General features: G+C 40.4%; 1 protein-coding gene across 1 annotated transcript in view; it reads left to right on the top strand.

The window, feature by feature from the left end:
• The window catches only part of LOC138827406 (protein FAM114A2-like), a 73092-nt gene that overhangs the window by 9360 nt on the left and 36763 nt on the right, over positions 1-26969 (top strand). Inside the window, exons 3-4 of the mRNA XM_070022911.1 lie at positions 18644-18735; positions 26406-26540. Coding sequence (XP_069879012.1) covers positions 18644-18735; positions 26406-26540 — 227 coding nt within the window. The remainder of the gene's footprint in view (positions 1-18643; positions 18736-26405; positions 26541-26969) is intronic.

Below are 26969 nucleotides of genomic sequence, written 5' to 3'. Positions count from 1 at the left end.
CCAAAGTTGTCTTAACAACCAGAAGGTGGTATTTGGGCCATTTAAATGATAAAGGAATGAAGGCCAGAAAGACAGTTTATGGCAAAGCGAGGCCTCTGTGTCCACAGTTTCATATAGGGATCTTGGTTACTTTCTAAAAGTTTATCCTTTTGTTCATTGAGCTAATAATGACAGGTTCCCATAGTCCTTAGGCTTCTCCTGTGCACAAGGATTGTTTTTCTAAGACAGGATCCATCTATCTAGCCCATGTTTGCTTCATACTCTTAGTATTTTTCTTGCCTCTGCTTCCTGAGTGCCACAATACATGGCCATAGGGATGGTTTTATTGAGGTCCTCCATCTTTCTTTAGTCTGCTTTGACTGGGAGTGTAGCAGGGTGAGAGCCAAGCCCTGAGTTCTAAAGTTAGCTTGTATTCACAACTCCCAGTTGTCCTTCTATAGCTGAGTGGCCTGGGACCTGAATGTTTTCATGTGTACAAGAATGGTAAACTTACCTTTATTCATGCAGGGCTGGTGCTCTACCACTAAAACTGCACCTCCATTTTCTACATTTCTTTCTAGTTAGACATAAGAGTCTCATAGATTTTCCTGCCTGGGTTGGCTATGAACTGTAATTCTCAGATCTTAGTCTCCTGAGTAGCTAGGATTACAGGTATGAACCGCTAGCATCTGGCCATTAAGCATATATACATATAAACATATACATATACCTATACATATACATACACATATACATATACATATACGTACACATATACATATACATATACATACATACATACACACATATATATATACATACACACACACACACACACACACACACACACACACACACACACACACACACACACACACACACACACACACACACACACACACACATATATATATGAGCCACCTTCCGAGCCCCTTGGAAGCTGTTTGTTTATGTCTGGATCTTTACCCTGCCAGGGATGGACTTTCTGTGTAGCCCTGGCATAGTGACCCATGGCAAAAGGACATGTAGCTAAATACCAAACCACTTTCTACACATATGTCCTTGCACCACACCAGCCACAATGCTAGCAAAGACCAGAAGCTGGGATTTGACAGAAATTTATTCAAGAGTCCTAAACTGGTTCTTGGTGTGTCCAGGATAGCAAGGAGAGTTTTGGATCTGGCCAGTGTGGAAGCATCAACCTCACTAGAGCACTAGATCTTAAACTAGAAATTGGAAAGCCACTGGTTCCCGCTTTGGGCCTCAGTTTTGACTCTTGCTACATGGTGCTCTGTGGTCCATGAGGTGGTTCAGTGCCAAATTATACAGGACTTGTGTTCAAGAGAAGGAGGATTTGCATTCAATGACAAATTTACATAGGCCTTGTCAGTGAGAATGTCTTCATCAAGAGGATTTGAGGGAAGGTTGTGGTTCCTGCTCTGTCTGTGAGCCTTTAGCTGGGCTCTGGTCTTCTCAGGCTTGTTTCTACTTCTGTGAAATCCTTCCAGGAAACCTCTTCACATTGAGTTGCTATGGCACCTGGGGCTCCTCTTGGCTGTGACAGCTTCTGACACTGCCCTTATTTGGGGGCAGCTTGGATGGTTTTGAGTAGCCCTAGTCAGACATGCCTTAGAATCCGTTGAGATTCATCTTGTGTGTTTTTTATTTTAGATGGAAGTACATGGGTTTGGGAGAAGAAAACTAGAGAAGTATATGCCATTCTTAGCACAAAGTTGATGTATTTTTATGGTCAATTTGACCTTGATCACCTAGTCCATGGGCGTTCATAGTTCTCCAATGTCAAGAATCTCTTTTTTTCATTCTTTTTAAAACTTTACTCCCCCCATCCTCCATTTGTCTCTTTCTGTGCCAGTACTAGAGCTTGAACTCAGTGCCTGGGTGCTGTCCCTTAGCTTTTTCATTCAAGGCTGGTGTTGTACTACTTAAGCTATACCTCCAATTTGGGGTTTTGCTGATTCATTAGAGATAAGGGCCTCATTGATGTTTCTGTTTGTGCTGGATTTGAACTTCTTTTCTGTTTTTAGATTTTGTTTTGTTTTGTTTTTTTGGGGTCTGGTTGTGGGGCCTGAACTCTGGGCCTGGGTGCTGTCCCTCAGCTCTTCAGCTCAAGGCTAGCACTCTACTACTTGAGCCACAGTGCCACTTCCGGCTTTTTTCTTTTTGCTTATGTGGTGCTGAGGAATCGAATCCAGGGCCTCAGGCATGCAAGGCAAGCGTTCTACCACTGAGCCACCTTCCCAGCCCTGGATTTGAACTTCTATCATTAGATCTCAGCTTCCTGAGTAGCTAGGCATGCCCATCTCTTTTGAGAAGGCCTGGTGATGTAACACATTATTGGCTGTTTGCTGTGCACCTGGTACAGTGTTGTGTGGCAGGGCTATGAAGACATGCAAGACATGATCTGTGCTTAAGCATCCCAAGAATGAACTGCAGTTCAGATGTGTGCAACAGCACTTAGTGCACCAGGGAATGTGCAGTGAGAGTGTTCATAGGGGCTCCAAGGAAGTTAGTTACCTGACAAGGCTTTCTAATTTCCTGATTTTGTGCTTTCAGTGAATTTCCATAGTTCCCTTCCATTTCCTTCAAACCATAACATTTTAAATGTTACAAAAGGGAGAGAAAATTAAGGAAGCTAGCATATTTCTTTTGGGGACATATCCAGAGACTCGTTATTTTTAAGCATTTGCTTAGCATTTTGTGTTGAAAGCATTTTCAAGTCATTAATTAGTAATTCACATTAATATGTAGATGGAATTAATCTATTCCAGGCAGAAGTTTTTCTTGAGGAAATAAAAAGAAACTTAAGTGCTATTCCTTTCCACCTACATGTCTCTCCTCCCCTCTGCCACACTTTATCTTGATCATGATTTGGATGATCGCTCTGATTATTGCTCTCATTAAGCGCCACAGGTGTCTGTGGAGCTTCCACAAAGTTCGGGTTGGGTGCTTTCCCTCTCTTCTGGACTCTAGGCTGTATGTAGGCTGCTGTGTGGACTCATTATCACTTGAAAATGAAATTGGCCTCATAAATAGTCATCCTCAGAAAACGAATGGCTCTCCCATTTTTATTTTAGTTGCATTCAGCTGAAAGCCTCTTAGGTTGTATTCTTGTTTAAGAAGAGGTTTTTTTCCCCTCCTTTTATCCTTCTTGCTGGTCCTATGGCTTGAATGCAGGGCTAGGTCTTACATGCAAGGCCAGGAGATTTTTTGTTTGATTTTGTTTGTTTGTTTTCCCTCAAGGTTAGTGTTCTACCACTTGAGTCCCAGCTCCACATCTGTCTTTTTGGTGGTTATTTGAAGTTATGTGACTCAAGGACTTACCTTTCTTTCTGAGCTGGTTGAAAACCATAATCCTCAGATCTCAGCCTCCTGAGTAGCTAGGATTTCAGGTGTGAAACACTAGTAGCTGGCTAGGAGTTTAGTTTTTACCTTCAGAAAAAAAATCTCTTCCTTTCTGTGGAAAAAGGGCTCCCCTGTCCTCATATTTGATCAAGACAATAATTTTCCACCCTGTACAGATGAGGAAACTGAGGCCCATGAGGACCAATCTCAAGACTGGTAAAATTCAGAGCTGATATTTGGAGTCTTAACCTCTGGTGGGAGAAGCTTCCAGAGGATGTGATGGTCTCCTCATTACACTCTTGTCTTCATTTTGTCACATGGTGAGTTGCTTCAAGAGCTGCCTGTCTATGAGGCCCCCTGTCCTCTTCCTTCCTTCCTGTCCTGACACAGAGGAGGTATCCTGAGTACTAAGATCTCTGTGACATCAGTCATGTATAGAATCAGCCTATTGTCCATGTGGGGTAATAAATCTGAAGATTGTATCCCTGTCCTCAGGGAGCTCTTAGTGTGATCAGGGAAGAGATGCCTTGTACTCCTGGGATCCCATTCATTGACCCCCTCTCTTTCTGCCCTTGCAGGAAATTCCTGTTTCAGTAAGCAGTTATTATATGCCAGGCTTCATACTCACAGACTGCTATCTGTGACAAACTACTTATTAGTAGGTGAAATTATTGTTCCTCTTACCAGATAGGGGATGAAATTCCTACAAAAATCGTTTTAGGGCCAGGCGCCAGTGGTTTATGCCTGTAATCCTAGCTACTCAGGAGGCTGAGATCTGGTTCAAAGCCAGCCTGGGCAGGAAAGTGTGTGAGACTCTTATCTCCAATAAACTACTAGAAAACCAGAAGTGGTGAGGTAGAGCACTTACCTTCAGCTGAAGAGCTGAGGGATAGCACCCAAGCCCAGAGTTCAAGCCCCATGACTGACAAAATATAAAAAATAAATAAAAAATAAATAAATAAAAAGTAATTGTTTAAGGAAGGAGCTAAGAGAAAGAAAATATAGCTAAGAAAAATGAGGGCAGCCGAGGTTACTGATCTCCATATCTAAGAGATATAAAAAACATTCAAGTTCAAAAAAAAAAGATTGCAGCCAGGTGCCGGTGGCTCAGAACTGTAATCCTAGCAATTCAGGAGTCTGAGAGCTGAGGGTCCTGGTTTGAAGCCAGCCTGGAAAGAAAAGTCTGGGAGGGTCTTTATCTCCAATTAACCTCAAAAAGCCAGAACTGGAGGTGTGGCTCAAATGGTAGAGCACTAGCCTTGAGCAGATAAAGCTAAGGGATAGGTCAGTCCCCAGCTGAGTGGGGCTCAGTGCCCCAGCTCTGAATTCACTCTCCAGTACTGGCACCAAAATAGGAATAATATTAATAATTACTTAAGAAGCAGGAAATACTTAGAATTTGGTAGATGTTGAGTCCTGAAGCTCCCTGTTGAGTTGCCTTGTTTCCTTTGTAGTACTGTTGCAGTGTACATGGTGTGTGTGTGTACACAAGTAACCCTATTAGTTGTTTTATTGTGACCGTTAGGACCCATGAGTAAGAACTATTACAAGAAAACAGAGGTGTTGAACAATATGCTGTAAGCCAAAACAGTAGATTGCCAAGCCAGATGGGCCCAGGTATCCTTGATTCTGGAATGTGCACAGTTAACCAATCACAGACAGTATTGGAACCTTGGTTAAATCCCAGAGAAAAAGTTCTTTGCTGTGGAGGCTACAAGATAGCCAGGTAGCCCTGGAAAACTGGCCAAGTGAACATCCTGTGTTAAAATAGGGAGAGGCAAGTCAGTAAGGTGGAGCTCTACAATGCTCTGAAGGAAATGGGCAAAAGCGAAAATACGTGTCCTAGAGGGCCTTGTTGTAAGTCTTCTCCCCACCCCCACCCCAGAAATTGTCCCTCAGCTTTTTGCTCAAGGTTAGCACTCTGCTACTTGAGTCACAACTTTACTTCTGGCTTTTGTGTTGCTTTATTGGAGAAAAGGAGCCTCATTGAATTTCCTGCTTAGGCTAGCTTCAAAGCGAGGTCCTCAGATCTCAGCCTCCTGATTACGATTACAGGCATGAGCCACTGGCACCCATCCTACGATACTGTTCTTAATGGCAGTGGCAGTCAGATGGGGCCTTCATCCATGTTTTATATGATCTCATCCTAATAGATACTGTCCTCAGGCTAGAGTCTAAGGGACTGGCTGGAAAAGCTCAGGCCTGGCCACAGTGACAATTCAGTGAGTTACATTTCTTGGATTTGGATGCAGGCCATCTACTTTGCTTCTTGGGCTCCTGCTTTCAAGTGCTCTGCTCGACTATACCTGGAGTTTCTGGTAAGACGCATGGGAGAATGTGGGTACTTTCTCTCAGGTGATGGCCATATGGGGAGGAACAGAGGACAGTGGCCCACCCTGGTTTCACTATCCCTTATTACTGATAGCAGAAATACCAGCTTGTGTTCAGAATGGCTTAGAAGCAGCTCTTGGTGGCTTTGCAGCTTGGCTTTCAGTTCTGGCATGACAGTGCATTGGGAAGGTTCTGGATCCAGAGTCAGGCTCAGCTTTGGGTCAGTGTCTGCCACGTGCTAGCTCTTGCTTCCATCCCAGATGAGTCACTGTCCATCTCTAAGCTGCCCTGCCATGTCTCCTCCTCATATACCTTCTTCTGATGAAGAAATTCCCTTCAGATAAATAGAGATTCCATGGAAGGAAATTGTTCATGTACAGCTGGTTTCTCCACAAACAGTTGTTCAATTTTATTTCCCTTTCATTTTTCTTCCTCTTCCCAGAGATCACTGCCTCTAAGAACTTGATAGCAGATAGACTTAGATGATTACATGTAAATTGGAGCTGGCTTCTGAAACTCCAGGCGAGTTTCTGCCGACCTGGGAGAATTTTTTAGGGCCCTATGCACCTAATGCATTTTAGTCTTTATTTTTATTTTTCACCTATATTTTTCTTCTCATATTACTTCTAGGTGCCTTTTATTTTCCTTTAGGACTCATGCATAATTTTGGCTGCTTTTAGGTATAATTAATAAAAGGCCCAAATCATTTCAGTGATAGGAAGATTTATTATTTCACATAATAATAACCATGGCACAAGGGTAACTGTAGAATTCATTAATTCAGTGGCTCAGTACTGTCTTCTTTTTTTTTCTCTTTTCTTTTTTGTTGTTCATGGGGCTTGAACTCTGGGCCTGGGCAATGTCCCTTAGCAACTCAGCTCAAGGCTAGCATTCTACCACTTGAGCCACAGTGCCACTTCTGGTTTTCTGCTGGTTTACTGGTGATAAAAATTTCACAGGTTTTCCTGCCTGGGCTGGCTTTGAACTGTGATCCTCAAATCTTAGCCTCCTGAGTAGCTAGGATTACAGGCATGAGCCACCTGCACCCAGCCTGTCTTCTTATATTTATATTCCTACCATCTTTTGAATTGACCATATTGGGTATATTCTCCCAGCTAAAGTTCATCGTCACAAGTTAGCTATTGCAGCACCAGACATCTATGTAAACACAGAAAACAACAGTATGAATGATGGGACAAAATCAGGATTTGTTTGTAAAGAGGAAGGAGAAGTGACTGCTGAGGTGATATTAATCCTTGATAAGAAGCATGTACCTTTTCTCTTTTGCCTACAGGTTAAGAACAAATATGTTGTCATGGCATAATGTGATATACATACTGTGCCCTCTACTATTATTTCCTCATTTTACTTCATTCTGTTCTCTACACTAGAAGGCCAAACCAGACCATTAGCTATTGCCAGTACTAGGTACACCTCATTTTTACCTCCGTGTTTTAGGCAGGCTGAGCCTGTGCCTGAACCACACCCTGCCCATGTGCCCTGCCCTGCAGCTGTAGTACAAGACAAAAACGGCTAGAGTCAATAGTAGAAGCAGAACTCTCCTCTGCTCCCTCCCAAATATTATTTTAGACACAATCTTTTTATTTTTATTGTAAGATAAAACAGAAAATACAGCTGGCGCTGTTGGGTTATGCTTGTAATCCTAACTCTTCAGCAAGCTGAGATCTTAGGACTGAGTTTCAAAGCTAGCCTGGACAGAAAAGTCTTTGAGTCTCTTCTCTCCATCAAACCATCAAAAAGCCTGAAGTAAAGCTGTGGCTCAAGTGGTAGAGTGCCAGCCTTGAGCAAAAAAGCTAAGGGACAGCACCCAGGCCTTGAGTTGAATCCTCAGAACTGGCACCCCCACTCAGGCTCTATCCAGGATCCTGCTTTCCCTTGATCTGTCAGACCTCCTCTGCCTCCTCCAGCCTGTGACATTTCCAATGTCTTTTCTTTAGCATGAGCTTGACACTTTTGGAAAGGGCAGCTACTGATCTTGTGGGAAGCCTCCTAGTATGACTTGGGTGAGTGTTTTTTTTTTTTTTTATTTTGTTTGGTCCTGGGGCTTGAACTTAGGGCCTGGTTGCTATCCTTGAGCTAGTTCTAGGCTATCACTCTACCACTTGGATCTAAAACACCACTTCCAGTTTTCTGGTGTTCACTGGAGATAAGAATGTCACAGACTTTCCTCTCTGGGCTGGCTTTGGAGCAATATCCTCAGATCTGAGCCTCCTGAGTGGCTAGGGTTTCATGGGTGAGCCACTGAGACCCAGCTAGGCTGATATTAGTTAGTTAGTTTGTTTTTGTATGCCTAATTTTATGACTGAATGAGAAAACTCAGTACCTCATATCAGTTTCTGATGTCTCATTGCCTGGGTGTATCTTTGGTCACCTACTTAAGGTGATCCTTGCCAGTTTTTTTCAGGATGATGCCACTGTTTCTTATATGGTAATTGGCAAATAATCTAAGTCTACAGTTCAATTGCAAAGAGATTTTCTTCAAAGGGTATCTCTGTGCATGTTTAGCTTAAGAAACAGATGGGAAACAGATACTACGGTTGAGAAGGACATGGGCCAGGTTGGTATCCCAGCAAGATCTTCTGCCTCATCTCTAAATGGCCCAGCTGATGAAGTGCCTGTGCTTCAACCTCAACTTCTGTTTGAGAACCTAGCCTGATATTGTTGATTTGCCTATAAGGTTTTCTGCACTTGAAGTTCCCTGCAAGAGGGTTTCCTTCCAAACTGAGATTCATAAAGTGAGTTAGGTTTAACAGAAGCAACATAAAATGGAACTGGAATCAAGAAGCATTTATTTAGCATTTATTTATCTGCTACTATGTTAAATCTAAGGAACGTGAAAGTCATAGTCTCTGTCCACAAATCCAGCACCTTTTCTTCAAGGGGAGGACTTTGTTTTCGAGACCTAATGAAAAAACATTAAAAAAATCCCCCTGAGGGAGAGCACTAGCCCTGAGCAAAAGAAGATCAAGGACAGAGGCCAGGCCCAAAGTTCAAACCCAGCATAAAGAAAAAGTTCATGGGTGATTTTCACTATCTATGAGATGAGCTTAATATTCTAGTTTAGAAGCCTGGCACTAGTGCTCACACCTGTTATCCTAGCGACTCAGGAGGCTGAGATCTGAGGATCATGGTTCTGAGCTACCTTGAGCAGGAAAGTCCGTTAGACTTTTAGCTCCAATTAACCAGTAAAAAGCTAAAAGTTGAGGTATGGAACAAGTGGTTAAGTACCAAACTCCAAGGTAGAGTGGGAGGCCCTTAGTTTAAGTCTTATTATAGGTGTATGTGCAATATACATACACACACATGAAATTTTAAAAGTTCCAGTTTAGCCCCAATGATTCTTCAGGAGATTAAGGTGACATAATGATAAGGAACCAGAGTACTGCAAGAGGGCACAAACATACTTGTTGACATGGATTTAGAAGTCTGGTGGAGTCTTTGGAGGCACCTGCACCTAAGTCACTAATTAGGGCTGATGTGCCCCAGTAGTGTTAGTTTTCTGATTTGGATGCTGATTATCCTTATAATCCCTTTCTTTACTTAAATTGTATGATCTTTTGAGCTCCTGTTCTGACACAATGGTTTAACTACATTTGTTTTACTGTTCTCTTTAAATAGCTTTTCACCTGTGAGACTCTTATCTTCAATCACACACACACACACACACACACACACACACACACACACACACACACACACACAGCTGGAAGTGGAGCTGTTGTTCAAGTGGCTGGGCCCTAGGCTAGAACAAAAAAGCTCAAAAGCAATTCCCAGGCCATGGGGTCAAGCCCCAGAAATGAGGTAAGAGGAAGGTAGCAGCTATTAGATGAAACAGCAGGATAAGAGGCCAGAGCTAGAGTGGTCAAGCCTATGATCCTAACTACCTAAGGAAGTTGAGATCTGAGGATCCAGATTTGAAGCCAGCCCAGGCAGACAAATCAGAGATTTATCCCTAAATAACCAGCCTGGGTTCAATTTCCTCACCTGACAGAAACAAAAACATAAAAGTAAACAAAATTTCTGGGGAAGGTTTATTTCTTATGATGGCTCTTCTGAAAACACTGAAGCCGTAGAAAACATGGATTCTCTTTTTCTCCTCTCCTGTCTCCCTTTTTCTTTCTTTTTTCTTTTTTCTCTGTGCTCTCTTTCTGTCTAGCACATGCTAGGCAAGATATGTAACCACTGAGTTTCATACCTAACCACATGTTTGGATTCTTAGATAATCCAATTCTCACTGGGTGCCAGTGGCTCATGCCTATAAACCTAGCTACTCAGGAGGCTGAGATCTCAGGATCATGGTTCAAAGCCAGCCCGGGCAGGAAAGTCCATGAACTCTTATCTCCAGTAAACCACCAGAAAACTGGAACTGGCTATATCTCTCAAATGGTAGAGTGCTCGCCTTGAGCTGAATAGCTGAGGGACAGCACCCAGGCCCAGAGTTCAAGCCCCATGACTGACAAAAAAAATACAATTCTCTTTACCTCAGAAAAGTTCCATTTTCCTTATATTTATAACCTTATGCCTTTCTAGCTCCAAAAATCCAGACTTCACACATTTACACTGCTGAAGGATAAATAATGAGATGCATCTTTTGATGAGGGAAGGGTCCGGGGTCATCCTAAACCACAAATCAAAGCATCTTACACTTCTGCTTAGAAACCTACTGCCATTTCCCATTAAGTTCCATATTAAGAGTTAAATCTATCCTGAGCTGGGTGCAGGTTGCTAATGCCTACAATCCTAGCTACTCAGGAGCCTAAGGTTTAGGGATCATAGTTCGAGACAAGCTTGGGCAGGAAAATCTGAGATTCATCACCATTTAACCACACATACGCATACACACGCGCGCGTGCACACACACACACACACACACACACACACACACACACACACACACACAAACACACACACACACAGAAAATAAAAAGAAAACTTCATCCCATCTCGTAAGCCTGACAAGACATGGTGTCCAAATCCCAGACCTCATCTTATCTTTGTGCAACCCCCACCCCCATTTTTTTGTGCCAGTCCTAGAGCTTAAACTCAGGGTCTGGGCACTGTCCCTGTGCTTCATTTACTCAAGGAACATACTCTACCACTTGAACCACAGCATCACTTCTGGCTTTTTCTGTGTATGTGGCACTGAACCCAGGGCTTCATGCATGCTAGACAAGCACTCTACCACTAAGCCACATTCCAATTTACTTGGCCTCCCTTTTTTTGCAGCTTTTTTCTTTTTCTTTTCTTGGATTGCTAAAATTTGTTAAGGCCTTTGCATTTGCTAGTTAGTCCTCCCTCACCTTTTCCTGCCCCATTCATATAACTAAGCGTCCTCTCAAACACTTTGCTACTGGCCTGGACAGCCCTGTTCTGCCCATTTGGGCCTTGCCAAGTCAGTGGCTTGGGTGACCCCTGACCTCGGGATAATGTGGGAGGGTACTTGGCACTCAGTACCTCTCGGATGGTCAGATCTTCAAAAACACAAAGGCAGTCTCCTTTTCCAAGCCAACATCACTCCAATGACTATGGTCAGCCAACCTTTAAACCACTGGTTGGTGCCCAAACTCAACAAACCAGACCCCAGCCGCATCAGATCGAAGAAGAAGCAGGACCAAGAAGTACAAGCGGCCAGACCCACCCAGCAGGGGGAAGTATTCCCCAGGCATTGGGAGCATGTTTTGGAGGTGTCAGCAGTGGCTGTGGTGCTGGCTGGGTGCATAGTACTCCCCAAGTTGTGGTCGGCAGGAGCAAGGTAAGTCCCAGAGTAGGTGCTGGTAGCCTTGATTGCTGAGAAGAGAAAATGAAAGAAAAGGTGGCCTGAGGGTGTGTGGTAGGTGTGAGAGACACAAGCATATGCATTTTGGTTCCTTAAAAATATGAATCCCTTCAGCTTATTTTTTTCTTAGTTCACTGGTGTATTCTCTTCCAATTCATCATAAAATACCCAGAAAACTTAGGAAACCATTAAATAATGCAATTTCACTTTCACCTACCTGTTATTCATTTATGTTTGCTGTGAGATGATGAATTCATTGAGAGTAGAGTATCTACATTCCTTCTACTAATAATATTAACAGCATAAACAATATAAACTCATAGTCTTCCAGTCTAGAACATTCTAGATGATTTTTTTGGTCGGTCCTGGGGCCTGAACTCTGGGCCTGGGCACTGTCCCTCAGCTCTTCAGCGTAGGGCTAGCACTCTACCACTTGAGCCACAGTGCCACTTCCGGATTTTTCTGCATATGTGGTGCTGAGGAATCAAACCCAGGGCATCATGCATGCAAGGCAAGCACTCTACTACTGATCCACCTTCCCAGCGCCTCTAGATGATCTTTAAATCATGTAGATTCAAATTTAGATGGTGATGACCAAAAAATAGAGACTACCATTGTTTCCTATTTCAGAGTATGTCCTAATCTTATATGAAGTTACATGAATTACATTTCTACAATGATATATTTTGTATGTATTACATATCGTGCATGAATTACACATATTATACAACACACACACACACACACACACACACACACACACACACACACACACACACACACACACACACACACGTATACATACAGCTTAGCTCCAAGGTGTCTTAAAGTTGCTTTCTGGTTTCATGCCTTGTGATTGTTTTTCTCCCTGGTATTTTAATGGCTCTAGGCAACTGGTACCATATATAACTTTGAGCTTTCTCATGGATTGTTTTTATACCTTTGAACTCTTTCTCTGGCATTTTCACCTATCATAATCCTATGTACCTCTCATGGCAGACATTTGCAGATGCCTATGGGCCTAATAAAGTTAACATAAATGAGTGAATTGAATTCAAGTGCCAGTTTTGAGGTGCAGGAGCATTGCCTGAAAGGACCAGTTGCCTGAAAGGACCATTTGGCATGAGGTAGTTATTAACCAGTCAGTATAGAGCCTTTGTTTCAAGTTTTCAAGGGAAATTGGACACTTGCACATTTGTATGAAGACTGGTTTTTTGTATATATTTTTTACTGTAAAGATACTGTACAGAGGGGTTACAGTTACATGAACAAGGTAATGAGTCCATTTCCTATCGAGCAATGTTACCTCCTCCTTTGTTTTTCTTCTTCTTTTTTTTATTGTGAAAGTACTGTACAGAGGGGTTACAATTACATGGGCACGATAATGAGTACATTTCTTATCAAGCATTGTAGCCTCCTCCTTTTTTTCCCCTTCCCATCCATTCCCATCCTCCCCTCTGTCCCCCCATCCTCCCTGCCCCCCACAAAAGTTCATTTTCGACATGATGACTTGTACATCTCATTGTTGCAATGGGTCCACCTGTATCCTTATTTAAATGATTTTTTTCCCTTTTCCCTCCACAAATTATACCGACACTAAATACAGTGAAAGCAGGGGTTATACTGTGGGGGAGGGACATACAAAGCAACAATGAAATAATCTTATAAATGTGTTAGAAACAATCACATGAAAGAAAAAAAGCATTTGAATACATATCTTAGGGTTCATTTCCCTAACATCACCTTATCTGACCTTTTCTGCTTGACTCAGACATATACTAGATATTGCAAATAAGGAAATCTATGGGACCTATGTTTCTTTGGGCCTGGCTTATGAAGACTAGTTTTTAAACATGGAACTCATTTAAAAGTTTAGACACTATATAGATAAATTAAAAACATCTCTAGGCTAGGTTTGACACTCCAAGCTCTAGACTTTTGTTTGGTACTTTGTGATTGAATAATGTCTTCTGATTCAAAATGGCTGTTTTCCTTTCTGCTAGCATTTTTGGTGTATATCTTAATTATAGTAGTGTGCTGGTCTTTCTGCCTTATTAGTTGCTAGTATGTTTTTAAAATCTATTTGAGGGTTGGGAAGGTTGCTCAGTGGTACAGCGCTTGCCTTGCATGCCTGAGGCCCTGAGTTCAATCCTCAGCACCACATAAGGAAAAAGTAAAAAGCCGGAAGTGGTGCTGTGGCTCAAGTGGTAGAGTGCTAGCCTTGAGCTGAAGAGCTGAGGGACAACGCCCAGGCCCAGAGTTAAGGCCCCATGACTGGACCAAAAAACAAAAAACAAAAACATAAAAAAAAACAAATAAAATCTATTTGAAACATTTGATATCATATATTGGCTCTTTCCTGCATGTAGTCCATGTCTCTATAGAAAAGGTTTATACATACCTATGTGTATGGGTGAAGGAGGGTGAAATAAAATGAGAGAGAGCAAAAAAGAAGAGGGTGAAGGAAAGGGCAGGAAATATATTAATTCTCTCAAGCTATTTGGTTCTCCTTCTCTTTGTTGAAGGGCCAATATGATATTGATTTAATTCCCAAAGAGCTCTTCTGGAAGGAATTAGATTGGGTATTTGAATTGCTGCTCAAAAGTTGATTTGAGGTGCTGGGAATGTGGCTTAGTAATAGAGTGCTTGCCTACCATGCATGAAGCCCATTGCTCAATTCCTCAGTACCACATACACAGAAAAAGCCAGAAGTGGGCTGTGCCTCTCAAGTGTTAGAGTGCTAGTTTTGAGCAAAAAAAGCTCCAGGACAGTGGCCAGGCCTTGAGTTCTAGTCCCAGAACTGGCAAAAATAATGTTGAAGTAGGAGGTCAATGGATATAGCCAAATGGTGGAGCTCTTCCCTGGTATGTGTGGGGTCCTGAATTCTATTGCTCACACTGTAAAAAAAAAAAAAAAAAAACATAAGTAAGTATGAAATATAAGTCAATCGTCATCTCTTTTTTAAAATTTTTTTATTGTAAAGATACTATACAGAGGGTTACAGTTACATGAGCAAGGTAATGAGTACACTTTCTATTGAGCATTGTTAACCCCTCCATTGTTTTCCCCCTAATATTCCTTCCCTCCCTACCTCCCCCGAGGTTCTTTTTTTTTTTAATTGTGATTAAGTGATTACATAATTTCCAAAATTTCACAGTATTGTGGAATAATGATGCTCATTTAAAGTCACAAGTTCATTCTAACTTTCCTGGAGCAAATTGTCTATCACAGTCTATAACATATAACAGTGTACACATATACACCATACATGTGATCAGCAGCATGGGGATATTTAGTAGTGGTTCGACCAGATGAGTGAGAGTTCTTTGTTTCTTAAGTCCTGTTAATTTTGTCATATCACCTAACATTTTGGATTTAGCATCCACTTATCAGGGAGACCATGTATTGTTTGTCTCTTTGCTCTTGGCTTACCTCGCTCAACATGATTCCTTCTAGCTCCATCCATTTCCCTGCAAATGCCATTATTTTGTCATTTCTAATGGCTGCATAATATTCCATTGTGTATAGATACCACAATTTTTGGATCCATTCCTCTGTGGTGGGGCATCTGGGTTGTTTCCATATCCTAGCTATTGTGAACAGTGCTGCAATAAGCATGGAGGTTCACATGTCCTTATATATTGGTTCCTGTTGTTCAGGGTAGATGCCTAAAGTGGTATGACTGGGCCGTAAGGGAGGTCAATCTTTAGCTTTATAAGGACCCTCCAGACTGCTTTCTAAAGTGGTTGTATAAGTGTACATTCCCACCAGCAGTGTAGTAGGGTTCCTCTTTCTCCACATCCCCTCCAGCATTTGTCTTTGGCTGATTTGTGGATGTGGGATATTCTGACGTCATCTCTTTCGTAACATCAAATGTTCCAATACTAACAGAATTTTGGTATATTTATGATGAATATTTTTAATAATAACAAAATGCCCAGAAAGTGTTTCATACTTATAATCCTAGATATTCCAGAGAAAGAGATAGGAGGATTATGGTTTAAGAGCATACCAAACAAAAAGTTAGTGTTTCAGAGATAGCAAGCATGGTAGTTTATGTCTGTAATCTTAGGTACTTGAGAGGCAGTGTAAGAAATTCGTGGTCTGAGGCTCACCTGTGCAAATTAGGAAACCCTATCCAAAAAACAAAAGCAAAAGGATTAGAGACATCTTTTAATCACTAGGGCCACCACTACAAATAGGAAACAAAACCCTAAAAAACTGTTCTGACAGAAATGTTTTTGGATAGATTAAATCTCTGGAAGAGTTTTAGTAGTAAGTGATTACTAAAGATTTTAAAGGATAGTCAGTAAAAGGGGAAATAGATAATGAACCTCCTCACAATGAAAAACTTGCTCAGGGAAAGACCCTAGGAAGACAGGAAAAAGATAAACTATAAACTAGCATGAAATATTTGCAAACCATATAGTAGAGGAGTTAAATCTCCAAAATACAGTGTTCTCAAATCTCTGTAGTACATAATGATAAAAACCAAACCAGAATGATTCGATAATGACCAAAAGATACAAATAAATGTTTCCCTGAAGAGTATATATTCAGCAAATAAGCACATAAAAGGATGCCTTGGTCCCAGCCCTTAGAGAAATGCAACTTAAAAGGCACAGTGAGGTACCACTACATACCTGTCTGAATGGCTCAATCAAAATAGTGACAACACAAGATTGATCAGAATTCAAGTGAACTTGATTATTCATACATTGCCACTAGGAAAGTAAAATGATATTTTCCTTGGGAAAAAATAGAACAATACCTGGTTTTTGGACAGTCCTGTGACTTGAACTCAGTCCCATGGCACTATCCGTGAGCTTCTTTTTAGCTCAAGGCTAGCGCTCTACCACTTGACCCACAGTGCCAGTTTCTGTGCATGTGGTACTGAGTAATCAAACAAAGGGCTTCATGCATGCTAGGCTACTACTCAGGTACATGCCCAGCCTAACAGTAACATTTAAAATTTAACTGAGCAGGCATTTTTCCCAGAGAAAGCTTTCATTCCCATAAACACCTGTACATAAGCTTTCTGAATCATTTTATTTCTGTGATAGTCCCAAAGTACATTTATACCATGGACTATTCAGAAACAGTAAAAAAAAATCTTAATACAAGTGGGTCTGGAGGGACTTAAATGCTGTGTAAAAATTCTTAACAAGTGACATGCTATGTAATTCCATCTATACTTCTTTAAGTGACAGAATTTCAGTTGAAATATGTTGAAAGCTGAAGATTGGTGGATTCTGCCACAATGAATTATGCTTCAGTTATGAAAGCTGTTACTAGGAGAACCTGGGGGAAGATCTGTGGGATCTTGTCTGTATTAATTTACTAATGTTCCTGCCTGTGACTCTGTGAAAGTGTCAAAAGATTTAGACAAATAATTTATACTAAAAAAAAGCTGACCTCAATCACTTTTTCCCTTGGACTTTCTGATAAAGATGATCCTGAGACTCCACTGATAACTGAAGCAAGTCCTATCATTGAAGAAAGAAACTGTAAGTCAGTGGAGAATTCTGAGTCTGTGAAGAATACTGAATCTGTTGACCAACATACCAATCAAGAGACTTAATGGAAGCTGTAGTGTCCAGTTGAAAAAACCAGAAGTTGGGTCTTCCAGGGACCCTGAGACTTCAGAAGTTCTCCCTTTTCAGGTATCACAGAATCTCTATTTTTTTTTGTGGGTTGTGGGGCTTGAGTTCTGGGCTTGGGCACTATCTCTGTGTTCTTCAGCTCAAGGTGAGCACTCTACCACTTGAGCCACAGTACCACTAATGGTTTAGTGGAGGTAAGAGTCTCATGGACTTTCCTGCCCTGGCTGGCATTAAACCGTGATCCTCAGATCTCAGCCTCCTGAGTAGCTAGGATTACAGGCGTGAGCCACTGGTGCCCAGCTAGAATCTCTATTAAAATATTGGGATTTAAAAATATTAGAGTTTACCAGGTACCCCTGGCTCACACCTGTAATCTTAGCTACTGAGGATGCTTAGGTCCAGATGAATGCAGATTCCATCTCCAACTAAATGCCAGCAAAGTGCTACACTAGAGGTATGGCTCAAGTGGTAGAGTGCCAGCCATGAGCAAGCAAGCCAAATGTGTGAAGCCCTGGTACAATGAGAAAAACAAATCATTTAAATAGGGATACAGGTGGACCCATTGCAACAATGAGATGTACAAGTCATTATGTCGAAAACGAACTTTACAACTTTGGTGGGGGGTCAGGGAAAACTGGGTGGGGGGGCGGGGGGAAGGATGGGAAGGGATGGGAAGGGGAAACAAAGGAGGCGGCTAAATGCTTGATAAGAAATGTACTCATTATCTTGCCCATATAATTGTAAACCCTCTGTACAGTATTTTCACAATAAAAAAGACAGATTCAAGCTCAATGCTAATTTAGGTTTACATTTCTTTTCTTATTTTTACAACCATAAATAATAGTTTTTCAGTTCTATAAATGCCATCAGCAGTAATTTCCTTTGCTGCATGGTGCCTACATAATAAACACAGACAACTGTCTATCAGTCAAGCAATGCATTAAGCAAATATTATTAGGTTCCCATACTTTAGCTAATACTTAGATAACTTATGTATATTGTACTCTGGCTCAATAATTTTTCACACTTTCTTGTGTCTTCCCCCCCCCCATTTACTGGGACAATAGGAAACTTTCCAAAGATATACCCCAGGCCAGATGGAAATATTGGGGCCCCGGGGGCAAGTCCTTGCTCTCCTCAGCCTCAGCTACAGTGGCCACAGTGGGTAAAATCATCAGTCATTTCATTACTCTCTGTGTGCGTTTTACAGATTTGTGTTACAAAGGACTTAGTTAATAATTCTCCTTCCACATTTGTTCAAGGGTTTATTGTTTGAAGAAAAATAATCATGAGATGATAGACACTGCTAGTAGAATTGGTAGCATTTTCTTATTAGAATGAAGTCTAGGAATTGCTATAAATGTCTGTTCTTTAATGATGATATATCAGGGTTTTGTTTAAAAAATGTTATACTAAGGAGATATTTTCAAGGAATAATTACCCCAATTGTTAAAAATAACCTGTCTTATAGCATTCATGATTTTAGATATACACACTTTGATATTTCGTTTTTAGAATTTAGCTTGGTAAGTTTGGGTAATAAAGAGCAACAAATTTAATTTTTCTCTAGGACAAGATACTTCAAACATCATTGAAACAACAGAGTCTTCCCTTGGGATCCCTAGTCCCAGTGAGATTTCAGCTGAAGTCAAGCTGCTGAAGGTCAGTATAGAGAAAATTTAAGTCCTAGGATACTTTGGATTCAGTAGCTAGCTTGTGCATTTTTGATATTAAGGACATGGGGACATCCTACAGCTGTGGTGGGTTGCCTTGTGAATCCAGCTGCCAGTTAGAGATCTGTGTCTTGTAACTGTTCATATCTCTCTACTCTGCATCTGAAGTAATTTCAAGGACTGCTGTATAATAAAATTATATTGCCATATATGCTGAATATAAGAATTACTTAGCACTTTATATGGCAACCACGGTTGGCTGAATTTAAAACTGACAGGACCAAAAAAGATTTTTGTTTATTTAGGGCTATTTTTTTTGCCTTTTGTTTTTTGTTTGTTTGATTTTCTACCTTTTGTTTTTTGATACTAGGCATTGAACCCAGGATGTTGCAATTGCTAGGCAAGTGTTTTGCCATTGAGCTGAGGTACATTCTAGCCTTTTCTCTCTCTTTTTTTTTGCATTTGGGTTTTTATGAAGGTGAGGGTTTATATATATATATAGTGAAAATACCATACAGAGGTGTTACAATTACATGGACAAGGTAATGAGTACATTTCTTATCAAGCATTATTGCCTCCTCCTTTGTTACCCCTTCCCATCCCTTCCCATTTCCCGTTCCCCCCACTTCCATCACCACCCCACACACACCGTGCCAAAGTTGTAAAGTTCGTTTTTTGACATTGTTGCAATAGGTCCAACTGTATCCCTATTTAAAATATTTGTTTTTTTTCCTTCCCCTCCACAAATTATACCAACATCAAATACAGTGAAAACAGGGGTTATACCGTGGGGGAGGGACATACAAAGCAACAAAGAAATCATCTTATAAATATGTTAGAAACAATTGTATGAAAGAAAAAAGAAACATTTGTGTCCTTATCTTGGGGATCATTTCACCTACCATCAACTTTTCTTACCGTTTCTGCTTGTCTTAGACATATACTAGTTATTGCAAATAAGGGAAATCATGGGACCTATGTTTATTTGGGCCTGGCTTACTTCACTTCATATAATTTTGTCCAACTCTCCATTTCATAACAAATGGGGCAATGTCATTCTTTCTGATGGAGGCATCGAATTCCATTGTGTATATATGCCACATTTTCTTGATCCATTCATCTACTGAGGGGCATCTGGGTTGGTTCCATATCTTAGCTATGGTAAATTATGCTGCAGTATACATAGTCGTGCTTGTAGCTTTAGCATGGTCTTCTTTGTGATCGCTTGGGTAAATGCCCAAAAGAGGGATTGCTGGGTCATAGGGAAACTCTATGTAGACTCTTTTGAGGAACCTCCATACTACATTCCAAAGTGGTTGAACAAGTTTATACTCCCACCAACAATTCAGAAGAGCTCCCTTCTGTCCACATCCCCTCCAACATCTGTTGTTATAAGAGTTCTTGATTCTAGCCATTCTAACAAGGGTTAGGTGGTATCACAATGTTGTTTTGATTTGCATTTCTTTTATGGCTGGGGAGGTTGAGCATTTCTTCATGTGTCCATTGGCCATCCTTCTTTCCTCTTCAGAGAAGTTTCTCTTTAAGTCTTTAGCCACTTATTTATTGGGCAGTTGTTTCTTTGAGGATTTGTTGTTGGGAAATTAAATTTTTTTGAGTTCAAGTTGTATTTTAGATATGTGACCCTTGTCCGTTGTATGGCTAGTGAAAATCTTTTCCCAATCGGTGGGCTTTCTATTGCTCTTGCTATGTCCTTTGCCATGCAGAAGTTCTGCAATTTCATGTAATCCCATGTGCCCAACCTTTCTTTGATTTGTTGTGTTTCTGGGTCTCTTTTAAAAACATTTTGGTCTGTGCCAAGATTTATTCTTCGAAGTTTGTCTTGATCAAAAGGAAACCTGCACTTCTAAGCCGTATGGAAAAGTTTTGAAGACCAGTTTGTTTTCTTCATCTCTCACAGCCCATATTGTTTCTCATTTAATACTCTTTGCTCATCTCTATCTTTTTTTCTCTGGAAGCAGATTTATTCTATCTGTTTTTCTCCATCTTCAGAGTTATATCATGTTTTGGCGTATATACCCATCAGAGACTAACAGGTTCCACTATCACTACTTGTGTATACCTAAGAGAGAACTGGATTGACATACCTTTGGGTCCATAGTGCATGGGTCAGTAGCCATGTCAGTAGACATGGCTGCAAAATACTCCATATATGAGGCACTGTTCTTACTGATGAGGCTATTTACTGTGAGGCTATTTTGGCTTTGACTAACACACTATGTGTTTAAAAAATGAGTTTATTTTTCTCCCTAAAGGACTCTAGAAATAGACTATTGCATGTTGTTTTGGTGAACGTAGGGTCCTGGTACCTTCAGTTTTCTTTGTTGTTTACTTTATGATTTTGTAATTGTTGTCAGATCATGCTGTGAGTGCAAGTATGGTATTCTCAAACAGATAAGCTCAAATTCAGGAGTTACAGAGACAGGAAGTTTCATTTCTCCTCATGCCCCCAGCAACTAGAATGGTTTAATGTCTAACTCTGATGCTTTGAGATATTGGGAGATTAAATTGTTAGCATTATCAGAAATTTTTATCAGGAGTTGCTTTTAGTGGGCAAAGAAAACAGGAGTTAGAAGTATGTTTGGATAGTAAACAGCAGTGACTTCATAAACACTTGAAGGACATCTGTCATTCAGAGCCATGTTTTAAGAGGGGAATGAAAATCATGGAAAACCCTGGGAAGAGTGGCTAGTATTAATGTCTTAAAAACTTGGAGAGTTAATGGATCATGCATATGAAAATCTAAGGAAAAGAGATAGGGAGAATATACCCTTTTTATACCTTTGAAGGCTAGCATGGAGGGCAGAGTTTAGGTTGTGTTTACTTATGTCTCATGAGTAGAGAACTCCCACTACTCAGTGGAAGTTTTATGGACTTAGATTTTAGTTGAATATTAAGTGTACCAGAATAGAATTGGTGGCATTTTCATCCTAAAGCCTTTCCCATCTTCTAAAGTTCCTAAGGAGAGAAATTAATTTCACTGTGAAGGAAATTATACTAGAGATGGTTCTTTTTAGAAGTTTGAGGTAAAAGATACCAATGAAATCACTCGGTCATCTTTTTTGCAATTTTGTCATGTTCCTTTAAGGATGTTGTCTTCTGCTTCGTGTGTGTGTGTGTGTGTGTGTGTGTGTGTGTGTGTGTGTGTGTGTGTGTGTGTGTGTTATTCCTGGGGGTTAAAAGCAGGACCTGGGTGCTGTCCCTGAACCTTTTTGCTCAAGGCTAGCACCCTACTACTTGAGCAACAGCTATACTTCTGTGATAATTACTTTTTTTTTTTTGGTGATTAATTGGAGAGATAAATCTGCCTGGACTAGACTACCTTGCCTGGTCTGGCCTCAAACTGTGATGCTCAGATCTCAGCCTCCTGGATAACTAGAGTTCCAAGTGTGAACCACTGGCATCCAGCTAGTTAGCTAGCTAGCTTGCTTGCTTCCTTGCTTCCTTTCTTCCTCCACCCCACTTTTTTTTGTCTGTCATGGGGCTTGATCTCTGGGTGTGGGCCCTGTCCCTGTACCCTTCTGCTCAAGCTAGCACTCTAGCTCTTGAGCCACAGCGCCACTTCCGGTTTTCTGAGTGGTTTATTGGAGATAAGTGTCTCACAGACTTTCTTTCCCAGGCTAGCTTTGAACGGTGATCCTCAGATCTCAGTCTCCTGAGTAGCTAGGATTATAGGTGTGAGTTACCGGTTTCAGGCCTCTTTCTTTTTTAATGTTTATGTTCTGGCACTGGGGTTTGAACTCCCATCTTCACAGTCTACCTTGTCCTCCTCCCCCACAGCTGGCACATGAACCCTGCCTCTGATTTTTGCTGGATAAATAAATGGAGATGAAAGTCTCACAGGTTCTTCTGCCCTTGTGGCTTTCCATTGTGATCTTTAGATCTCAGCCCAGAGATCCTAGGACCATAGGCGTGAGTCATCAGTGGCCCAGTCCTGCTTTCTGGATTCAGATTCATATTTCAAAACTTTTTAACTGTTACTAAAAGATACGGGTTACAGTTATATAAGTTGGGTAAAGAGTACATTTCTTTTTTATCAATCGTGGACATGAACTCTGGGCCTGGGCACTGCCTCTCAGCTCTAGAGCTCAAGGCTAGTTAGTGCTCTACTACTTGAGCCACAATGCCACTTCTAGTTTTCTGATGGTTTATTGGAGATAAGAGTCTCACAGACTTTGCTACCAGGGCTTGCTTTGAACCACAATCCTCAGATCTCAGCTTCCTGAGTAGCTAGGATTACAGGTGTGAGCCACTGGTACCCAACTAAGAGTACATTTCTTTATTTTTTCTTCACCCTTTTTTTATTTTTAATTTTTATTGTGAAAATGCTGTACAGAAGTGTTCCAATTACGTGGGCAAGATAATGAGTACATTTCTTATCAAGCATTGTAGCCTCCTCCTTTGTTTCCCCTTCCCTCCCCCACCCTCCCCCACCCAATTCTCCTCCTCCCCCCAAAGTTTCAAAGTTTGTTTTTCCACATAACGACTTGTACATCTCATTCTTGCTATGGATCCACCTGTATCCCTATTTAAAGGATTTGTTTTTTGGACAATGTCACCACTTTCTTCTCTCTGTTAGGCTTGATTATAGGGAGTCTAGTGTAGCCTTCAATCTTAAGGACTAGTTAATCTTTACTGCTGAGCCCTGATTCCTCTGAATTCACTCTTATTCCTCAGGTGTTCAGTGAAGTCTGTTCACTTGATTGTTTAAAAACCAGATGTTTCCGCATAGCTTGAGCTATGGGGATTGTGTTGCTTACTACTTACACTAGTTCTTCTCCAACTGTGTGGCGTTACCTAATGTTTTTTAACAGTGTATTATTCAGATAAAGACACATGGGCACATCTGTAGCTTCTTGAAACATTTTACTTATATAGCTGCATCCTCTGAAGTTTTCTGACTTTCAAATGATAGCTGCTTCAGCCTTCCCTGATGCCAGCCTTTTCCCTGACTTACATTGTGTGTGAGTGTTCTGTTGTCTTTAGGATCTCCTCTGTGTGTTGGGGTTTGGAACTTTTCTCTAGGCAGAAAGCCCAGCTGTAGGGTTGACTTTGTTTCTCTTTTCTCCTGGACCAAAGTCTTTTATTTTGTCTTTTTTTCCATTGTCTAAAAATAGTTCTTTCTTATATTTTGTCTGGTTTTCTAGTTGCTGTATAGGAAGGCAAGTGTAATATCAGCTTATTTATAGTACTTGAAAGCAAAAGTTCTCTCCATAATAGAGTGTTTGATATAATATAGTTTAATTACTTGGTGTACTTGTTGATCTCTTATATGATTTTTAAAGATAAAAGAGAACTGATTATTTTTGAAACATACTCATCTTTGTAATATATATTGATTCCCTTACTAAGAATCAGCATAGTCTTCTAGGACAAAGTTGAGCTATAATTTGCATACAGTAAAACTGTTTTTTTTGCAATATGACTTTGTGTTGAGAAATAATAATTATGTTTATACTGTATAGTCACAGTATATTGTGATACACAGACACAGAATATTTTCTGTATTTGTATGGCTCACTGAGATATAAGAATATTTTCATTACTAAGGGAGTTCCTTCATGCCAGTCTGTAGCCACACCGTTCTGTCTGTTCACAGCATTTTCCAACCATTGATCTCTTTCTGACTATAGTTTCCTCTTGTTTAGAAAAATGTTTACTATGTGTAGATAAATACTTTTTTCTTTTGCCAATTGTGGGGCTTGAACTCAGGACTTGGGTGTTGTCCCTGACCCTTTCTGTACTTAAGGCAGCTATCACTCTACCACTTAAGCCACAGCGCTATTCCCTAAATTTTTTGAGAAGTTATTTGGAAATAAGTATCTCATGGACTTTCCTGCCTGGAAGGCTTTGAACTGTGATCTTCAGATCTCAGTCTTCAGAGTAGCTGAGAAGGATTACAGGCATGAGTCACCAGACACCACTGCCTGGCTATTGTAACCTTTGTTTATTTATTTTGGCAATATGAAGTACCACTTGAGCCACATCCTTATTCCTTTCTTCTGCCTGTCTATCTATCTATCTATCTATCTATCTATCTATCTATCTATCTATCTATCTATCTATCTATCTATCTATCTATCTATCTATCTATCTATCTATCTATCTATCTATCTATCTATCTATCTATCTTTCTTTCTTTCTATCTATCTATCTATCTATCTATCTATCTATCTATCTATCTATCTATCTATCTATCTATCTATCTATCTATCTATCTATCTATCTATCTACAGGGAGCAGTTTTGTTCTCAGAGATGTCAGTTCATAATGGCAGGAAGGTCATGGCAAAGCAGAATCAATCATACCATGGCAACTAGAAAGCAGAAATAGCTAGTTTGTTTTTGGATCCAATCACTGGCTTTTACTTGTGCTGGCTTTGGGCTACAATTCTGCCTCTACTTTGTAAGCAGCTGTGATTACAGGCGTAAACTGTGTCTTTGGATTCTCTTTTCATTCTTTTCACTGTGTAGCCTGGCATCCTTGAACTGGATATGAATGTAGCTTAGGCTGGCCTCAGACTCACAATACTTATGCCTTAGTCTCTGGAGTAATGGCATTATAGGCATATATTAAATACTTAGTTATACTTTAAATTTATGCTTTATATTTTTTTTCTTAATTTTAATACTGAAATTTAAAACAGTTCATTTTCATAATGTGAACTTGTTCAGATTCTTTAAGAGATAGTATGCCCCTTCTAGGAAGATAACTATAGTCCTCACTTTTATCTTAGATTACCTTTGTTTGCTTTTATACTTTACATACTTATAGTACATTTTGTATCTATCTTCTTTCACAACATTTTTGTATCATTTGACCATGTTGCATTTTGGATGTGGTATTCCATTTTGTCACTATGTTATATTTTATTTATTCCACAGTTTTTAAGGATTGAAATAGTTTCCATGTTATAGCTATTACAAATACTGCTGCTCTGAATATTTTTGGTTATTTATTTATTTATTTTTGGCTAGTACTGAGGCTTGAACTCAGGGCCCAGGAACTGTCCCTGAGCTTCTTTTGCACAAGGTTATCACTCTACCACCTGAGCCACAGTGCAATTTCCTGCCTTTTCTATGTATGTTGTACTGAGAAATTGTTCCTAGGGCTTCATGCATGCTAGGCAAGCATTGTACCACTAGGCTACATTCCCAGCCCTGAAATGTCTTCTGATGAACCACTGTACATATGTAGCTATAGTAGATTCTGGCCAGCAGTTTTCCAAAGAGGAGAACCTACTATGTGTCTACATGCAGTGTGTATTATCCTTACTGTTCCACATTCTTCCCAGTGCTTAGTATTGTAGGTCACTCTTAAAGAATTGAAACATATAAATGGCTGGACACTGGTGGCTCATGCTTGTAAACCTAGCCCCTGAGGAAGTTGAGATCTGGGGATTGTGGTTCAAAGCCAGCCCAGGCAGGAATGTCTGTAAGACTCTTCTCTCTAATTAACCAGCAAACAAAGCAGGAAGTGGAGCTGTTGTGCAAGCGGTAGAGTACTATCCTTGAAGAAAAAAAGCTCATAGACATCACCTAGGCCCTGAGTTTTAAGCCCCTGGACTGACACAAAACCCCCACAAAACATGCAAATGTGTTTTCCCAGTATTGTAGTAATGACATTTATGTTGCTTTCTAGGGAAAGGACATTATTAGTGGGGGTTTAGATGCCTTCAAATTCATTGTGAAGAAGACAATAGATGTAATAGCAGAAGGGGATCCTGTATTTAAAATGACCAAGGATCTGATGAACTGGAATTCTACACTGTCTCAGGTACTGTTACCTTTACTGGTTTGATTGCTGTTTTCTGTTGTTCATGTGTTTTGTTTTGTTTTTTAATTTGAATTTTTCCCTTTGTTACCTTGAGATTTTGTTAGTGTATTTCCTTGCAAAGAATTTTCAATGCATTATAAAATGAAGGCATTTTTATGGGCTGGATGTGCAGTTAGAGCTCTAATGCTTATACAAATGGCCAGCTCTTTTCTTTCTGCAGTAGCCTCTGTCAGCGCATTGCAAAATCCTGAGCGCTATCAAGATTGCTTATTAGGTTAATGTTGAAACCACTTTTAGAAATGCATGTGGCTCCTTGGGTAATACTGTCAAGCATCAAATTTTGTTTAGCTACTTTTTTTTCCCATGCAGCTCCTGATCCTTAGTGAATTTGATTTGCCATACCAGGCATGAAGAGCAGCACTCTATACT

This window comes from Dipodomys merriami, unplaced genomic scaffold, assembly GCF_024711535.1.
Source record: "Dipodomys merriami isolate MVZ:Mamm:240054 unplaced genomic scaffold, mDipMer1.0.p SCAF_1550, whole genome shotgun sequence".
Classification (NCBI taxonomy): Eukaryota; Metazoa; Chordata; class Mammalia; order Rodentia; family Heteromyidae; genus Dipodomys; species Dipodomys merriami.
This window is presented reverse-complemented; position numbering and strand designations above follow the sequence as displayed.